The following is a 17,383-nucleotide window of genomic DNA, read 5'->3' as shown; positions in this document are numbered from 1 at the left end:
GGAGGCCATTCGCTGGTAACATTGCCAATTGTTATAAGGGTGAAGCACAGTGTCTGACATTTTATATTAACTTTACTATAAAATATATAGTAATCATATTGTAAGAATATATTTAAGCCACTGTTTCCAGTGAAAATCAAATGATTTCATGGTTGGGCTAAGTTCACAGTGTTTCAAGATCTTAGCGATGCCCCTCGATGGAGTTCTAGTATTGTTTTGTGTTGCTGTGTGCTGATGGTGCTGTTGTAACTCTTTTAACATCTGCTGACCAGATGCATTTGAGCGTACTCCACAAGCCTAAACCTCTCAGGTGGCAGATGAAGCTTGCTAAAATTTTGAACTTTCCCTCTTATAGTGGCTCATGATTTCACCAAAGTGATTATTTCATAGTGTGACATGACGATTGCTCCCTGTTAAGCAGTTTACGAGAGTAGTAACCTTTGCAAGAATACACCTGTGAAGGTGATTACCTTCGAGGAGGCAGTGCATAAGTTGCAAATCGCCGCATACGAGGCTCTTTGTCCCAGAAGCCCATTGTATAGAGCAGAGGAAACCCTGTGCCGTGAGCAGCCATCTTGGATAGACAGATCATACTTGAGCCAGGATAACCTGCATACCTCCTGTGAACAGCTCAAAGCGCAAAAGACTTAATATCTGGTAAGGACAGCAGAAGGGGGGTATTTGATTGCACTCATAGACGCCCGTGTAATGTGTAATAAATGTAGAGAAACTGATATTTAAACGAAGAAACCCTTGGAAGTGTTAAGCTTTCTTGTGTTTTCCAGGAGTCAGCTAGGTGGAAAGCTAACGATGGTAGCTAACAGATGACTAATGCAAGGTTGGGTTCTAAGTCCAATATTGTGAGGCATCACATATTAAACGGTTATGGAAAAAATGCTACTGTTTACGACAAAGGGCTTGGTTTTCTTGAAATAACAAGATAACGCGTTACGTGTTTGCCATTAGCTGACAAACTAGCCTGCTAAAACTGTCGCTAGCTTTCGTTAGTTTAGTGTATTGAGGCATTTTTCATGAAATTGGGCTCAGGCCAGGTTGCGTTTCTGAACCTGTTTTTACTCAATAATGCATTTAAATCAGCTGTTTGTGTGGCGATGAGGGCAGGTGGCTTATGTGCTTTGATTTATGGGATTTGTTGTTATCCGTCTCTGTCAGCTAGCAAGTGACTAGCTAACGCAAACTTGTTTGTCAAAACATCCAATTTAAGGCCGTATATTTATCTGAATTTGCCATCTAAATGTCTGTTCAAGTCAGTATCAGGTTTTATATCCATTTCCGCTTCGTAGCAGCACTCTTTTTTTCACGCATGGAATCTAATCTCAGAGATTTAGTCATAGCGACGCTGTCATTTTTGCCGGTTGTCAAGCTAACGTTAAGCTAGTCGCCGTCGGTAAGAAACAGGCATTTCGTTAGGGTTCCATATTGAAGGGTCAACCTCCGATATCCAAGTCGGGTTTGACGATGGATTTGACTGGCCCGTCTAATTCCTTGTTTTTGTGTAGGAATAACTGTAACAAAGCGATTTTTTTTCCTGTACTGCAATGCTAATCCCTTAGCCGGTAGTGTATTAGCTTCTTATTTGGGTGTCCTTTTTCCAAAGAGCAGGCATACACGATTTAAAATAAATAAATAAATAAAATTGGTCATTGAGTTAACGATGGTAACTTTTGTATGGTCGAAATTTGGATAGCTTTGCCTTCGTCGACATTTAAAGTGCTGCATCATTTCTGTTTCTGGTGTTAGTGCACTGTGTGTTAGTGGACATTATCTTAAATTATTACCGCGTTACTTAATATTTAGTTTTTTGTTTTACTGTAAGCATGTAAACACGTCACTCATTTTTGTATCGCGGTAGCGTCCTTCAAGAGTGTATATAATAGCTATGGGGTATCACGTTCTTTTTAGTCACGTGATTTGAGTGGTGGGTCTGAACATCACGGAGACAGTGTGACTATATGTGTCATGATTTCCTGAAATCACATCATCTCTTTGCCTCTATGAGGAATGTCTGTTGAGAGGAAGAAAGGCAGTGTCCCTGTTTCTCTAGAGAAAGCTTCAGGAAAGGAGAAGTGCTGAGGCTGCAGTCTGGTCACATGGTCTTGACTCGCCTTCTCCTTGACTGATACTCATGGGGTTTATTTCTATGCCATGTGTAGCGGTGGGAGGAAAAAAAGGTGTAAAATGAAGTCGAATGTCACAGCCAAGTCACATTTTACTTTTGCTCTTTCTGGGGATTGTGCAAAATCAACAGGCCATCACTTTGGAGCTAGAGAGACCACATGAGGGTCATGTGACAGCAGAGAGCCTAGAAAAAGAGTGTGTGAAACAATATGTTGGGAGTTAAAAGGATGGTAGTGAGGTGTGACAGCTTCAAGGTCCTATACTAAATCATGGTGTGGAGCATAAGTGCAATGTTATGTTTTGTCTTTACCCACATGAATCACACTGTAGGGATTAATGAAATGTAAACATACATTGTGTCTACTGTGTTTGTGATTTTTCACGATGATTTCAGACTTGATAATGCACCACAATGTAGAAATAATGTAGGTATCCACCAGTGATTACAGATTACGTTTTTGGTAATGTAGTAACATAATGTGTTATTGTACTAAATTCAGTAATCACTTTACAGTTACAGTTATATTGTTAATTTCATTACAAAGGTTCTTCACTTATGTGAATAGTGAGCGAATGAAAAGGTACTGTGTAATTTATTACTTCTATGGAGCAACCCCAAGTCTGGTACCTGGATAGAATACGGGCATTTATAAATAGGAAGTTTATGCATACATTTTTTTTTATATATATTATTTTTTTTGCTGTAGTTAGCTGCTTGTTGGTGGTGTGATTAAACACTAAAGCACAGGTCAAGTTGCAGAAGACTGTGCCAAATCTTTTCTTGGACCACCCACAGAAACACAGTCACAAAGGCACTGCTAGCGCTAAGAGTTGTTTACATCTCTTGAAAATATAACACTCAGGAACTTTTGCTCTTATTAATTAAGAAAAATACAACTACTACATTGTTAGCTGTCTAGTTTTAATTTGTCTTTGTACACCTATATTTCTGTCTTGTTTTCAGTTGTCACATTTCTAGTTTTTTTCCTCAGTCAAAGCTCGAGTCAATATGAGTATGTGTAAACATGAGGGTTTGTGACCCAACATTGTTTTTACTGTTATAAAAGCTAAAGTTTAATTGATATCTTTATCTGATTCAACCTCAGTTAAGTAGCCTGCAGCGTCTTATGTCTTTATTTCAACCATGTACTCAATTTTTTTTATTCTGTTTCTTGCACTTTTTTCTTCTTTTGCTGTCTGTATTTTTCCATTTATTTGCTTTTTCTATTTCCACTTTTTCTCTTGCTACATGCATTTCTAACGATTGAGTTTAAATTAAGCTGACCAATCAAATTTGGTCACCAATCTGCAGATGTAGAAGTACGTGCGTAAAACCAGCATTGTGTTGTGCTCGGGCACTGTGATTTCGGTTTCTAGGAACTGCTCTGACTGCAGTATAGTTTCCTTTGAACTTCATGTGAGAATGACACTGGTTTAAGGCAGATTATCTTTTCAAGTTACAGAGAAATCATTTGTCTGCTGAATGATTATTCTTTTGATTAAGTCTGAATTATTTACTACTCCTACAGCAGTCAATCGTGTACAGCAGCATCTCGATTTAATACTGTGCAGCAGTAATTAAGGTAACTATCACAAAATAATTTTCCTTCATAGAAATACGAGATCAGTATAGAATTCATTCCATCCATGTTTTGACAGATAACACGAAAGGTGAGAATGAGAATATCACTGCGCTGAGCCAGTTGTGTGGTTGGAACAGCCGCATCACGTTAGGTTCATGCAAATAGCATATGAGAAGTACACAACAGTACATTAGGTTTGTAAATGAGATGAGACAAAATGACAACACAAAATGTTCAAACTTGAGTAATAGCGTTATAGAACATAACAACCTGACAGACTTGGCCCAAGGCCCAAAAGATGAGGATATGATATAGGATAGGATGTATATTTGAGGGTCCAAAGAGTTCAGTGGTGTGGAGGTTGGCTATTTATTTTTGGCTTTTTAAAGTTTGACAAGAAAGAAAAGTAGCATACACTGGAAAATGTGTCAAAAACATGTTTTTACAAAGGCAAGTATCGTTTTGCCACGTGCACAGTTGACCATTTACCTGCACAGCACAAGACGACAGTCCCAGAACTTTCTCCTATACCACGCCTTACGACAAAATACAGAGTAACGCAGACGTCACTGATGCAACAACCAACCTGTGTTGTAAAAGTCATGATGCCAGTAAGCACAGTTGAAATTTTCAGATGTAACCAACTGATTCAAGTAATTGACCCTTGTCACCAACTCCCTGGGCATAAACAGTTCTCGCTTTGCCAACCACACACAGAGCGTAGAGACACAGCTTGGTGACCACATCACATTTGGGGTCAAGTCGCACATCTGATCCATGTACGAGTCTTGCTGCCCCTCAGAGGCAGTACTATACTCTCGTGCCTTTTTTGTTTGTTTAATATTATTCATAAACACAGACACCCGTATAACATTCTACAGTGAATTTGTTGAAGTTTTGACAAAAAAAGTGTTTACATCTAAATTAATTAAAATTAAGCTTGAAAAACAGTGATTTCATTTATATTGTGGTTGATATCAATAATCATGAATATAATCTGGTGAAAAGAAAAAAAATAGCGTGGCAAGGTTGTTGGTTTTTTCTCTTTTCTTGCCTAGCCTTAGTGTTAAAGGAATTTTATACCAAAATTGATTGTTTAAAAAAAAAAAAAAATTACAGACTGACACCCTCATACCTTCTTACTACTTTACTTACTAGTAATTAAGATTTTAAAAATCACTGGTAAGCCAGCTGCTGGTATTTCTTTATTTTACCGCAATATGGTGAGTAGTGTTGATAAGCGGTAATTACTGTTATCAGTATTTGGTATTTATAGATCCTAACAATGCCTATTAATGGACCTAGTTGTAATATAATTGTTGTAATTCTGGTTTGATTGTGAACACTGAAGCATCCGCAGTTGCTTCAGTGCTATGCCTCCCATGCAGCAGGTCTTTTGCGCTGTTGGAAATGAGCACTGTCAGCAGCAACTGTGGAATCAAACGACCACACCTTTAGTTCTCGGCATCATTTCTGCTAAGAGGTGTGTGCATGTGTGATGTTGTCAGATTAATGGAAAGGAGTGAAAGTCTGAAAGAGCCTTCTCAGAAGTGAGATTGAGACAGGAAGGTAATGGGATTCCTTCTTGAAAGTCTTTCTAATAACTGAAAAGCTCTAACACTGTTAAAAAAGATCCATCACCTCTCTGGTCTCACCCTTCAAAGGTTGTCGTAGATATGAGTACTCTGAAGTATATTTGTGATTTTCTGTAGTAAGGGTGTTGTAGAGTGGCGCAGACCGTATTATTTATTTATTTATTTATTTATTTATTTATTTATTTATTTATTTATTAAATGTGACAGTACTTTTCTGCATTCATAATTCTGTCAATTTGGGCAAGATCACCAGCACCACTGGCTATAATGAAGCCTCAAACATGACCAGGCCTCGGCAGCAAGTGTCCAAAGAAAAACTTTAAAAGACCTTCAGAAAGCCTGCAGAACTACTGCTTAACACTACTTAAAAAAAATAAAAAAAATAACACTGGAAACTTCCTTGAAAAGTTAATATAAAGGAAATGAGCAGTGGTACAAGACTTTTGCAAAGTATTTGAATCATATCACCTGCTAGTTTAATATCCCTCCATCTAGTAAAAAGTATTGTTGGATAGTTCATGCATGGAAATGTACCCTCTGGTTGCTTTATGTACAATTAAAGTATAGGGATTTTCATGTTATGTTTGTCCATTTGATAAACACAATTTATTCAAAGCATTATTTATAGCATTTATTATTTAAAGTATTTTGAATGAACCTAAACCAATTTAATGTAAATCACAGTTCTGGTAAATTTACTTTTATGCTTGGCGCCAAAATTGTGTTTGGCAGGTTTTTCCCTTCATATTAGAAACAAAAAACAACATTGAAAAAAAATCCACGTTCAATTGCTGATGAGTTAAATTTATTTGTGTTCTTGAAGCTTTTGTGTAGTTAGTCCTTTTGGTCATGAATGTAATCAGCCTTCTCAGCTGTCTGAACCTTCACTTCAGGACTATGCTAATCCTGTAACTACTCGCTGGAATTTGTACAGCTTTTACTGGAGATCAGTAATCACACCTGTAACACAGTCATTAAACAGTAAGCGGCTCCATTACTGTTACTACAGGACTTGTTGTTTTATTTATATCCACACATCGTGTTGTTTTTGCATAAAGTGCAGAAGGTGTGAGAAAGAGCTGTCCATGCTTAATTGTCTTTGTCTTTTCTTATTCATTGCATCATGTGCAGTTTATTTATATGGAGTCAAAACCTTACCAGATTAGTAAACCTCTTGCTGATCTGAGTGGAAGATTAGTGGAAGTGTTCAGGGAAACTGACTGTAAAAGTTGCTTTTCTCTGTTAAAGGTTTAAGTGGCTAAACTGTTCTTCTGTTTTTCCTCTTTCAGAGCCACAATGGCCACCGCACCGTACAACTACTCCTACATTTTCAAATACATCATTATCGGTAAGTGATCAGTACCAATTGCCAGCAGTTTGGAGGCTCTCTAGTGACTAATATTGATGGCACTTCTCACAAACTGCACATTTATTGTACTTCCATTACATGGTGGCTTTGAGTGGGTCCAGCGTATGTCATATTAGTCCATTTTTGAAGGTAACATAACTGAGTACTTCTAACAAGGGGGTGTTCTGGCATAGGGCTGTTCGATATAACGATATATATCGGATGACGATATAAAAACATCTATCGTTTCATTTTACGCTATCATTTGTTTTGTGGTGTCGCAAAATAAACTGTTTACGTCAATATTTTTCATCGTTTTGATGGTCACTGTAGTGGCTATATTAATTTCTTAAAGTTCTCTCTTTCTCTTGTATTTTATATAACCACACTACGGATGGACAAGCGCCTGTTTTTATGCGTTGTGGTTAGCAATAACGACGGTAACAGCATTGCGTGTCCGCTTGTTTATGTTCCACATACACCTTTCACAATAAAGCTCAAGATCCTGTTGAGACTTTTCAAAATAAACTGAATCACGTGAAAGAGCAGATTATTTACGGATGAGAAGTAAAAAAAGAGCCGTCAGGTGCTAAAAAATAAACCTTAGACGCAAACGTTAGAACAGGCTTACACGCTGTGTAATAAATACTCACAAAGAAAACGGCGGCTGTTACAACTTATGTCTAAAAATGTATAGTTTCATGCATCGGTTAAAACACTCAACTCCAGCTACATGACGCGCAGCTGGAAATTAAGTATTTTTAGTAAGTTTTATATGACTTAGGTGTATGATATTGTTCACAGCAAATTTATTGGGGGTATTTTGAAGTGCAAAAGTACTTCAGACTTAATCAAAGCATAATATAGATGTACCATTAGTGAGAAAATGTTTTTCGACAATAAAAAACATTTATTGTCAAAATCTGCAGGACCACATACACTCAAGTGCATCTATCCCCGTCTGTCTCTCTCATTAAGTCCACATGAAATTTTAAGTGTAGTTGCTGACTGTCACTGAGGGTCTGCTGCATCATGCATGGGGGCAACACTTCAGGCTTGAATAGAGAACTGTTGTTCTTCTGTTATTTCCTTGGTTGACCTGAGTTTCTCTCCACAGGGGACATGGGGGTAGGGAAGTCATGTTTGCTTCACCAGTTCACAGAAAAGAAATGTAAGTGCTGCCCTGCTTTTTTTTTTTTTTTTTTTTCTTTTGACTCCTTTTCATCTCTGCGTGTGCCCCAGTGCATGTGAGATTTGCCAGGTTTAACTGGAGTGGCTAAATCTCTTTGGATTTCTTTTATACACCAGCGGAAGTCAGCAGCATAGATGTGGAGTGTGAGCTCAACAGTGAGAGTCTCTTCTTCTGTGTATGAGCCAGCTGCAGCCTCCCATTACCATTCAGCTCAGTTGTTTAGTGCTACTATTAACAAGCCAGATGCTGTGTTACTCATTCACTTGTCCACAATCGCATCCTGCCTGCACCCATACACCAGTGCACACATGCATACACACACTGGAGTGATGTAGAAGAGGGTTTCAGTGGCAGTTTCAAACAAATTGATACATCAAGAGTGTTTGCAGTTTAGACAAAGTGATGACTTTAAAGACTGCGATTAATTATTGATGCAACTGCTGCTGCCGTACAGTAGGAACAAGTTGGCTATGTGTGACCTATACATATTGAATAATGTTTGTTACTACGTAATTTTAAGTTCAAACTAGGCACGTGTTTTGTTAAAGTTCACAAAACGGATGACAGAAGAAAGACTTGAAATACAAAAACATTAGTAAGGGCAACAGTAGAATTCATTGACATACTTATTCTCCCCAGTCATGGCTGACTGCCCTCATACTATTGGCGTGGAGTTTGGTACGAGGATAATCGAAGTAAGTGGGCAGAAGATCAAGCTCCAGATCTGGGACACAGCAGGACAAGAGCGCTTCAGGGCCGTCACCCGCTCCTACTACCGCGGGGCCGCAGGGGCGCTTATGGTCTACGACATCACCAGGTAGAGCGTGCTTGTTATGTATTGATGCAGTCATGGTCACTGCTTAACACAGAAACTTTGACAGTGTACACTAGAGCTGCACGATTAATCATTAGAAAATCGCGATCTCAATTCATACTTATGTGCGATCTCATTTCCAAATGACAACGATTTAAAAAAAAAAAAAAAAAAAAAAACGAGAGACGACGACGATTGTACCGCATTTTGATCCGGGACGTAATCTGCATGAAAACAAGCGCTCACTCTTCCTGCTCAACAAATGACAAGAGCGGAGCCTTATACCACGTAATACAGGAGCTGGCTGCTAAAATTGGCAGGGAAAAAACAACGGAGAGCACGTCAGGGATGACAAGAAAGTGACAGGAGAAAATCGTCCCGGTCAACCACCCAAACATCAACAACGGGATCCTTATACAGCGCTTCCCTATACACGTCGAACTCCCGCAGGCACAAAGAAATTACGGAGGCTATCACTTATCACCTGACCAAAGATATGGCTCCCATCAACACTGTGCAAAACGAGGGATTTAGGAAAATCATCAACACCCTAAACAAACGCTACACAGTGCCATCCCGCAACTATTTTTCTATTGTTGCACTACCTGCTCTATACACGCAGCGTCGAGCAACGGTGGAGACGGAATTTCAAGCAGTACATTTTGCGACAACAACAAAATGTGAGACATTTGTTGTTTTTATGTTTATTGTTTTTATGTTCAGTCTCAACTGTTACGAAGTTGATGTGCAGTTAATAAGCGCAATAAATATTTATACTGGAAAAGAAAAGCGTGAGAGAATCGTGATCTCAATTCTAAGCAAAAAAATCGTGATTCTCATTTTATGCAAAATCGTGCAGCCCTAGTGTACACAATAGCCATATAGTGCATTGTGCAGAAAGAGGAAGTTAAAGGAAAGCATGAACATTTGATAACCGCACCGTTCAGCCCAGCACACCTACTCCTGAACAAATACAAATAGTTTGTGTTACTGCATGCGACTGACCTTCTTACCCAAACACAGCTGAACATGTGGAATGTCTGTCCAAACTGCAACCACCTCCAGTATGGCCTCTAGGGCTAAATGAGTGCCAACGCAGTGTTTTCTTTGTCATCTATGGTTGCTGTGACTATACACCTAACTATAACCATATCCTTTAATGAAAAGATGTGGCTTTCATTTGCATTCTTCTGTTTTTATGTATACATTTGTTATTAACATGGGCCACACCAGTGTAGACAGTAGGTTGTGTTGGATAAGTAACATTCAAATTATTTCTTTTAACCTCCAGAGACCCTGTGTGTTCATAGGGACTCATTATATTTGAGCTTTCCTGCACTTTCCCCTTTTTTCTGCTCAGTACTTTAAGCACTGTTCAGTTCACTGTGTTATGCTGTTGAATAAACTCATTGTCCCTACATGGGGTGGCTCTAGCTCAGGAGGTAGAGCAGGTCATCTGCTAATCTGAAGGTTGGTGGTTCGATCACTGCTGCAAGGCAAATATCCTTTGGTGTGCAATATCCAGGTTAGATGGATGCATTCATTATTACATGAATAGGTGTAAATGGGTGAATTAGGAGCGTTGTATAATGTGCTCTGAGTGCTCAGTCAAAAACTGCTATATCAGAACCAGTCCATTTACCATATGAAGACATGTTTTTCTTTGTAATTACTCTGTAACAAAGTGATCACTTCCCTTTTGAAGGCAAAGTTTAGTTTATATACTTATCAGTCCAACTAATCACAGCCAAAAAGAGTTACTTTGACTGAGTTACCCTGAGCTGCTCACTTATTTCCCAAAGGCTCACCACTAGTGGATGGATTCACATATTTGATTTGGCACAGATATCTAAATTTACGCCGGATGCCCTTTCTGATGCAACCCACCTATTTATCCACATGGAGTAGCTTGTCACCGCTGGGCTACATTTGTGCCCAAATCTTTTGCATGCAAGACAAATGTGTTAACCACTATCTAGGAGAAATTAAAAATGTACCAGGAACAAGAGCTCGGGTCTCTGGAGGTCAAGAAACCAATGCAGAATTGTCTGTCTCGTAACCTGCCTGAAATCTTGTGAGCAGACTTCAGGGCGTCTGAATTTGTTAACTTGATGGCTCAAAATAAAATTTTGAGGACTGGTTCATTTATTGGAAAATGGAAATGAGGCTGTAACTTGGATAATGTGGCATTGGAGTTGGTAGCTGCATCGTCAGGCACAGGAAGCTGTTGATATAAATAAAGTTTATACTTATGATCTGGAGAAAGCAGTATCACTTCCAGATGTATCCATAACTCCCAGATGATTTCCTCCATGGTTATTGTTGCCTGTATTATATGGCAGCTGCTGCCTCTTTTCAAATCCATCCTCAGAGATGGCAGGATGTTATGTCTTTGCTTGTCGTCATAGTAACCTCTGTCCCTCTGATGTCAAACAGGAGAAGCACGTACAACCATCTCAGCAGCTGGCTGACTGATGCCAGAAACCTCACCAACCCCAATACTGTGAGTACACGCACTGAAATTAATGATTGTCTTAAGCTGCACACGTGTCTCCACAGCCTCGTCTCTGCACTCTCTTTCTGCATTGATTTCTCTTCTTTTAATTGCTTTAAGTTGTCGCTATGCTGTTTATCCCTTTGTCACCCCCCTGTTAGTCTTTTTGGAGCCACTCAGCCCTGTCCATTTCTTAAATAGGTTTTTCTTGGTAAATATGATTAGCTCTAAACCTTCCTGCTCTCACTCTCAGAGGTCTGTGTTCCATCAGGGAAGTGTGTTTGTGCAACATGACACTTCCTGTTCACATTTTAGATGGCAGAAAGCAAAAAGGGATGTTTCTGTATATCCAGTCACAACTATACACAGGCTTTGTATGGAGCTGTGTTATCCACTGCTCATTTTAATGACGAGTACAAGTAAACTTTACTAAGCTAATATGAACAGTATTAAGTTTTTGGTTTCTTTCTGGCACAGTCCACTTTTACAGAATCTGAACACTTTGAAGTTGTTAAATCTGGGACTTTTACTATGAAGTGAATCCATCAAGCTACACCAATATTATTAATCCTGCTAAACATTTACACAAAGGTGGTTATCAACTTAAAGTCAACATAGACTTTTACCTAGTTTAGTTGTGAACACAAACATAGAGGCAGTGTTGGCAGCATGTGATCAGTCACAAACACAGAGGTTTACTGGTATCATAGCTGAATTATTTTACTAACAGAGAGCAAACTGTAATGTTAGATAAATCTGAAGAAGTTAAACACATGATGCTCAATGTTCTGAGCAGAGCTTCTGCAGCCAGTGTGTGAAAGAATACAGTATGAATAGGAGTATTAAAGTGCCATACAGCACTGCAGTTAGTGACAGTGTGCTACATAACTTATTTAAAGCCAGCATGGAAATTGCCCCCCAAAATGTTTTAGTTACATACGTTTGAGTAATCCCCCATCTTTAACTCATCGGAACATCTGACAGTATTTATAATTAAATTCAGTGTGACTAGGCTCTTTTAGAGCCAGTGTGAAAGAAGATGGCAAGTAAAGAAGAAATAAAATCCTATAAATCAATAATAATTATTATTCATAATTAATTTTATATGCAATCAACAAGTTGAAGGGTTAGGGGTGATATTGCTATACTAATACATGTTTTAAAAAAAAAAAAAATTAAGAGTTTCTTGCATGTGTAACATTGCTTGCAGCCATCCATTTTTTATTATTTTTTTATTTATTTTGATGCTTGTCACAAAGAGACAAAATCTTTAGACGGTCCCTAAGAAAAAAAACAACCCAAAAACTCACTTTCTTACAAAGATCCACCGGATCTTCTAGGAATTATAATGTATTTTTTTTTTCAGAGGACTGATTGGTGAGCAGGTGCTGATTTCTGTACAAGTTGATCTCTTATCTAATATAAACTTCAGCATAAGTTACCATGGTGATGTATCCTGGGAAGTGACCCCACTTCTAAACACTAAAAAGACTGGAGATAAACCTGAGGCCTTTACTATGAAACAGAATGTGCCTCAGGTTGAGGGAAAGAAATCAAATAATTTGTTTTCATGTCCCTAAACAGTATATACAGCTATCCTTAATATATTTATAACAGATTAGAATAATTTTGATCAGTCTAATAGGTTAAATGTGTTTCATCTGAGCTGTAAAGATGAGGATTCTTCTAAACTTGTGTTAATGTTGTGAAACGGGCAGATCTGACTCCACTGACAGGTGGTTTCTGATCTTGTTTGCATGCATACCAGAGAGGAGAGCGTCAAATCACAAATGAGTGTTCAGTGCACATAGCACTGTGGGCAGTGATGACTGTACATCTTCCAAAAGCAAAAGCCAAAACTACGCTGAGCTGTGAAATAGAACTGCTGTTTGCCAATTTTAAATACTTTAGCACAAAGTGGTGGCACTGTTGGTGTTGTCACAGCATCTGCCCCAACTCCCAACATCTGCCTGCCTTGGTTTTAGACGATATAATTGACGCGAGACAAAATACTTTACAACTCCACAACTTTATTAGTGCAAAAAACCCCCCATCAATGTATTTTCACTTAAAGTTATACACACACAGTACGGTAATATTATGTTGAAGCACCGTACGTATCACTCGGCGAGGCTCCTGCCTACGATAGCCTTAATGCTCCGACAATCCATCAAGCGGTGCGGCTTAGTAGCTTACGAAAGTCGTACTAAAACATTTTTTGACAGATTGTTGAGCGCCGTGTACCACATAAAATTGGTTCGAGGTCAGTAAGCACAACCAGAATTCATACATAAGGTGCACCGGATTATAAGGGGCACTGCCGATTTTTCAGAAAATCAAAGGATTGGTTTTAAGTGTGCCTTGTTTTCCGAAAAACACGGTAATAACGACGGCCCGCTAGCCGTGCTTTGGTGTGTATCTGACGGACGAAACCCAAACTAGTTCATAACCACTGAAGTTGCAGCATTTTTAAAAACCAATTGTGGTTCAGCTGTTTCATTCAACGATCCGCTTTTCCCTCCCACGTGTGTATGAAAACAAAGGCACTGCGCATGCGCATTTTAGCCATATTCTATCGCGATATTTCATTTTCTTATCATTGCCTAATATTGCCGGTATTAGCCCTAGTGCTGAACAATTCTGCAGTAAAAGCAAAAGAAATTGGCATGTAAAAGGTGGTGTACAGCAGTTTTGGTTTAGTCATTTTGTCACTCTTTTAGAAAGAAGTTCAGTAAATCTCTAATTACATCGCAGTTGCTAAGGATCCTGTTGAGCACACGTTCTCTCAATCAATATCTTAAAATTAGCTCAGCAACGTAGTGGAGTCTTCCTGGATTGCCCTTGGCTTTATTATCTCTCAAAGGATTAGACAGCAAATTTCTCCCAGACAAAGTGTCCAGGGGATCGTCTCACACTCTCTTCCCTTGTGTTTATCATTAGGTGATCATTCTCATAGGAAATAAAGCCGACTTGGAGGCCCAGAGGGATGTTACGTATGAGGAAGCGAAGCAGTTTGCCGAGGAGAACGGTGAGCGAGACGTCAACCGGTGCATGCTGGGAGGTTAAGGTGGAAAAAGGTTTCAGTGGGAGGCAATTTTAGCCATTTACATCTGTCTAAGAATAACTTTCAACAGGATAATATTCACGGGATTCTTAACAAAATGTCCACAAATATTGACACTAAAATGAGTTTTCTGTGATCTGTCTCTAAGATGGTTTTGATTTGAACTCTATTTTAAAAAAAAAAAAAAAAAAAAAAAAAAGGGGGGGGGGGGGGGGCAAAGCCAAGATTAACATCTTTCAGTTTACTTTGGTGGGACAGTAAATTCTAGGAGAAATGGAGCAATATTAATTAAAAGAGGGGGTGAATGATGACTTGGTATTTGAGGTATGCACACTTGGCGCTGTGTTTTAGTGACTCAGTCATTGTGTCTGTTTTATGTTGAACAGGTTTGTTGTTCTTGGAAGCCAGCGCAAAAACGTAAGTCTGCACAACTTCAGCTTTCCAGTTCCTGCAGAACAAGATCCGATCAGCCGTCTTCTGTGTAGCTCACATTTGTGTGTATGCCCTGTCTGTTCAGAGGTGAAAACGTTGAGGACGCCTTCCTGGAAGCTGCTAAGAAGATCTACCAGAATATCCAAGATGGCAGCCTGGACCTGAATGCTGCCGAGTCGGGGGTTCAGCATAAGCCCTCGGCCCCTCAGGGCGGCCGGATAACAAACGAACCACAGCCCCAGAGGGAAGGCTGCGGCTGCTAATGACCAAGCAAAAAGCCCCTTTGCCCCATTTCTCCCACTGTCTGTCTGTCCCACCCCCCACCCCCTTTCCTGTCCTGCCAATCCCCTCCATTCCATCCACCACCTCCGTGCATTCACACCCCATCCCACTGCACCAGGTGCTGCGTGAGAGCAGGGCTGCGGAGGGAAGGAACAGAGGGGGGTGAATATCGACTTGGGCCAGGCTGAGCTGGGCTTTGTGGACTACATCTCCCCCTTCTCCTCCTCCTCTTCCTCCTCCTCTTTAATCTCGATCAGTGTATTGTCATCCGATAACTCTTCTTCTTCCACCCCCCCACAAACCTCTCACACCATTCAGCCTAGTTCCCTCCATCATAGTATCATAGAATCCACCACACATTACACAGGTCACTGACACTTTAGATAGATGTAATGTTCATACGATAATGATAAAGCAAGACTGTTTTTTTATGTTGGATTTTATAGCTATATGCGAAATGTAAACACTGCGTTAAGTTTCATCCACCACCAATCAGTTGGAACTAAATTATATTCCCAGAGTCCGCCTCCCCTGCATGGGTTACATTTCCTGTATTTTATCAGCACACGCAAATGTGATATCTCACTCGTGCTTATTTGCTTGGGAGCAGAACGCAATGGTGATGAAGTCATGTATCAAGCAGCCACACGGGTAGACGCTCTTAAGCACATGTCCAGGAATGTGTAGTTGAGGGAGCTTTTTCCAGCGGTCTCGATTCAAACCTGCCTGTGTCTTTTAAATTCTGCTTTCTCTGCTTTGGCACAGTCCTTTGCCAGATGTGGCAATGCTGATATTCTCAGAAAGAAGGAGGGGGGGGGGGGGGTCTAGAAAACTAGGAATTACCCAGAAATTCTTTGTGGATTATTCCCCGGGCCTCTCCACTGAGTTATTACATGGAATATTGGGTGTTTTCCAGCTTGTCTGTGTTTGTATAGACTGAGCTAAAATGACACTTTAACAACAACAGCCACCCTGTGACTTTTTTGTTTGTTTTTGTCACACAAAGATTTTTTTTATTTTGCACCAGCTCTTCTTCTTTATCTCCCATTTCACACCCAAACTCTCCCTCACGTCACGTATAACAAGATTGTCTTTACCAGCATTTTCTTTGTCATTGTTTGTTGCCTTATTATTAATGTTATTACTCTGGAATCTTTGTTTTGCTGCACTTGCTCTTCACACTGCTCTCTGAATTCAATTCGATTCAATAAATCAGCTCTTTTAGATTCATTGTCACATTTTACTGAAACAAATAACTGAAGTACTTGAGGTAGTCGGCACGGTCACAGTATCTTAAATGGCCAAGTATTAGGAGCAAAGTCCCAACTGTTTAAGTGGAAAAATATACTCGTCCCTCCTGTATAATCAACAAAGCCGCACTAAAGAGCCCATTTTTTCTGCCTCCTATAAAGCGACACCAAGCAGTGTGCCCCCCGAAACATGACAAAAGAAAAAAAATCTGTCTCCTTTTTCAAGTACGAATATTTGTACCATAGTGTTTCCCCGATTGGACAGCTGTATATATTGCTTCTTAACTACTGGTGATGACCTCGCTACTGTACTTTGAATTTAGAAATTTATTTGGTCGCTCTGCCAATTTCTGTACAGTTGGTGTGCTAGTGGGTTGCCTGTAATTCATGCTTGGGAAAAATTCTGTAACATAGTTTCTATTAATAAATGTATGTAAAGGACAGATAACTAGACACCCTCCCCCATCACCCCGTCTGCACACTACTGAACCTGCCGAGTGGTTGAGGGGTGAGGAAGCGGATTGAGATGATGCGCAAACTATTTATGTCTGCCTTGATTCTTATATCTGTAACGGAGCGGAGAGTGGGGCACTCTGTTTATATTCTGTTTTCTTTTTCCACCCCTTCGTCGCTCCTCTGTATGGGAGGGGCTGCATCGCTGTCTTAACTCTTTTGGGGAGTGGGGGATTGCTTTGTTATCGTGGGAAGTGGGCCGGCCGGGTCTTCCTTTTATTTTTTTTTTTTCCTGTGTCCCCCACCTGTTCTGCAGTTTGAGTGACCACTTCCTGCTTTTGTCTAAGTACAAAAAGAAACGTACATATGTATAAATTTTTAAGGAGCTGTGCTAACATTTAAATGCGTTCTCTTGCGTGTATATGATTTTAAAATGTTGACATTTTGATTTTAATGAAAAAAATACTCTAGACAGAAAAAAATAAATTATACATAACCTGTTGCTGTGTCCTTTTTTTTTAAAAAAAAATCTGTGGCGGCAAATGAGAAGAGCACTTTTAATATCCTGTCTACTACAAGCGAAGAGCATCACACCGTTCCAGTTTGTGCTGGAGGTATCGTGTTGGCACAAGACACTGTCTGAAATTTTGCAGTGAGAAGAAAAAGCTCTACCTAGATGTTATCATACTCTAACCATTTTAGGTGGGAGAGAAAAGTCAAATGGTTTCTGAAAGATC

General features: G+C 39.6%; 1 protein-coding gene across 1 annotated transcript; it reads left to right on the top strand.

The window, feature by feature from the left end:
- The first annotated feature begins 508 nt into the window (after positions 1-508).
- On the top strand, positions 509-17,148 carry rab14l (RAB14, member RAS oncogene family, like). Its single transcript, XM_004538051.5, has 8 exons — positions 509-657; positions 6,607-6,665; positions 7,783-7,836; positions 8,497-8,674; positions 11,108-11,174; positions 14,106-14,193; positions 14,616-14,646; positions 14,747-17,148. The coding sequence occupies exons 2-8, from the start codon at positions 6,614-6,616 to the stop codon at positions 14,922-14,924; spliced, it is 648 nt and encodes a 215-aa protein (XP_004538108.1). The 5' UTR covers positions 509-657; positions 6,607-6,613; the 3' UTR covers positions 14,925-17,148.
- The last annotated feature ends 235 nt before the right edge of the window (positions 17,149-17,383 follow it).

The sequence above is a fragment of the Maylandia zebra genome, linkage group LG7, assembly GCF_041146795.1.
Source record: "Maylandia zebra isolate NMK-2024a linkage group LG7, Mzebra_GT3a, whole genome shotgun sequence".
NCBI classification, from domain to species: domain Eukaryota; kingdom Metazoa; phylum Chordata; class Actinopteri; order Cichliformes; family Cichlidae; genus Maylandia; species Maylandia zebra.
Note: the sequence above shows the minus strand (reverse complement) of the source record. Positions and strands in the feature narration are given on the sequence as shown.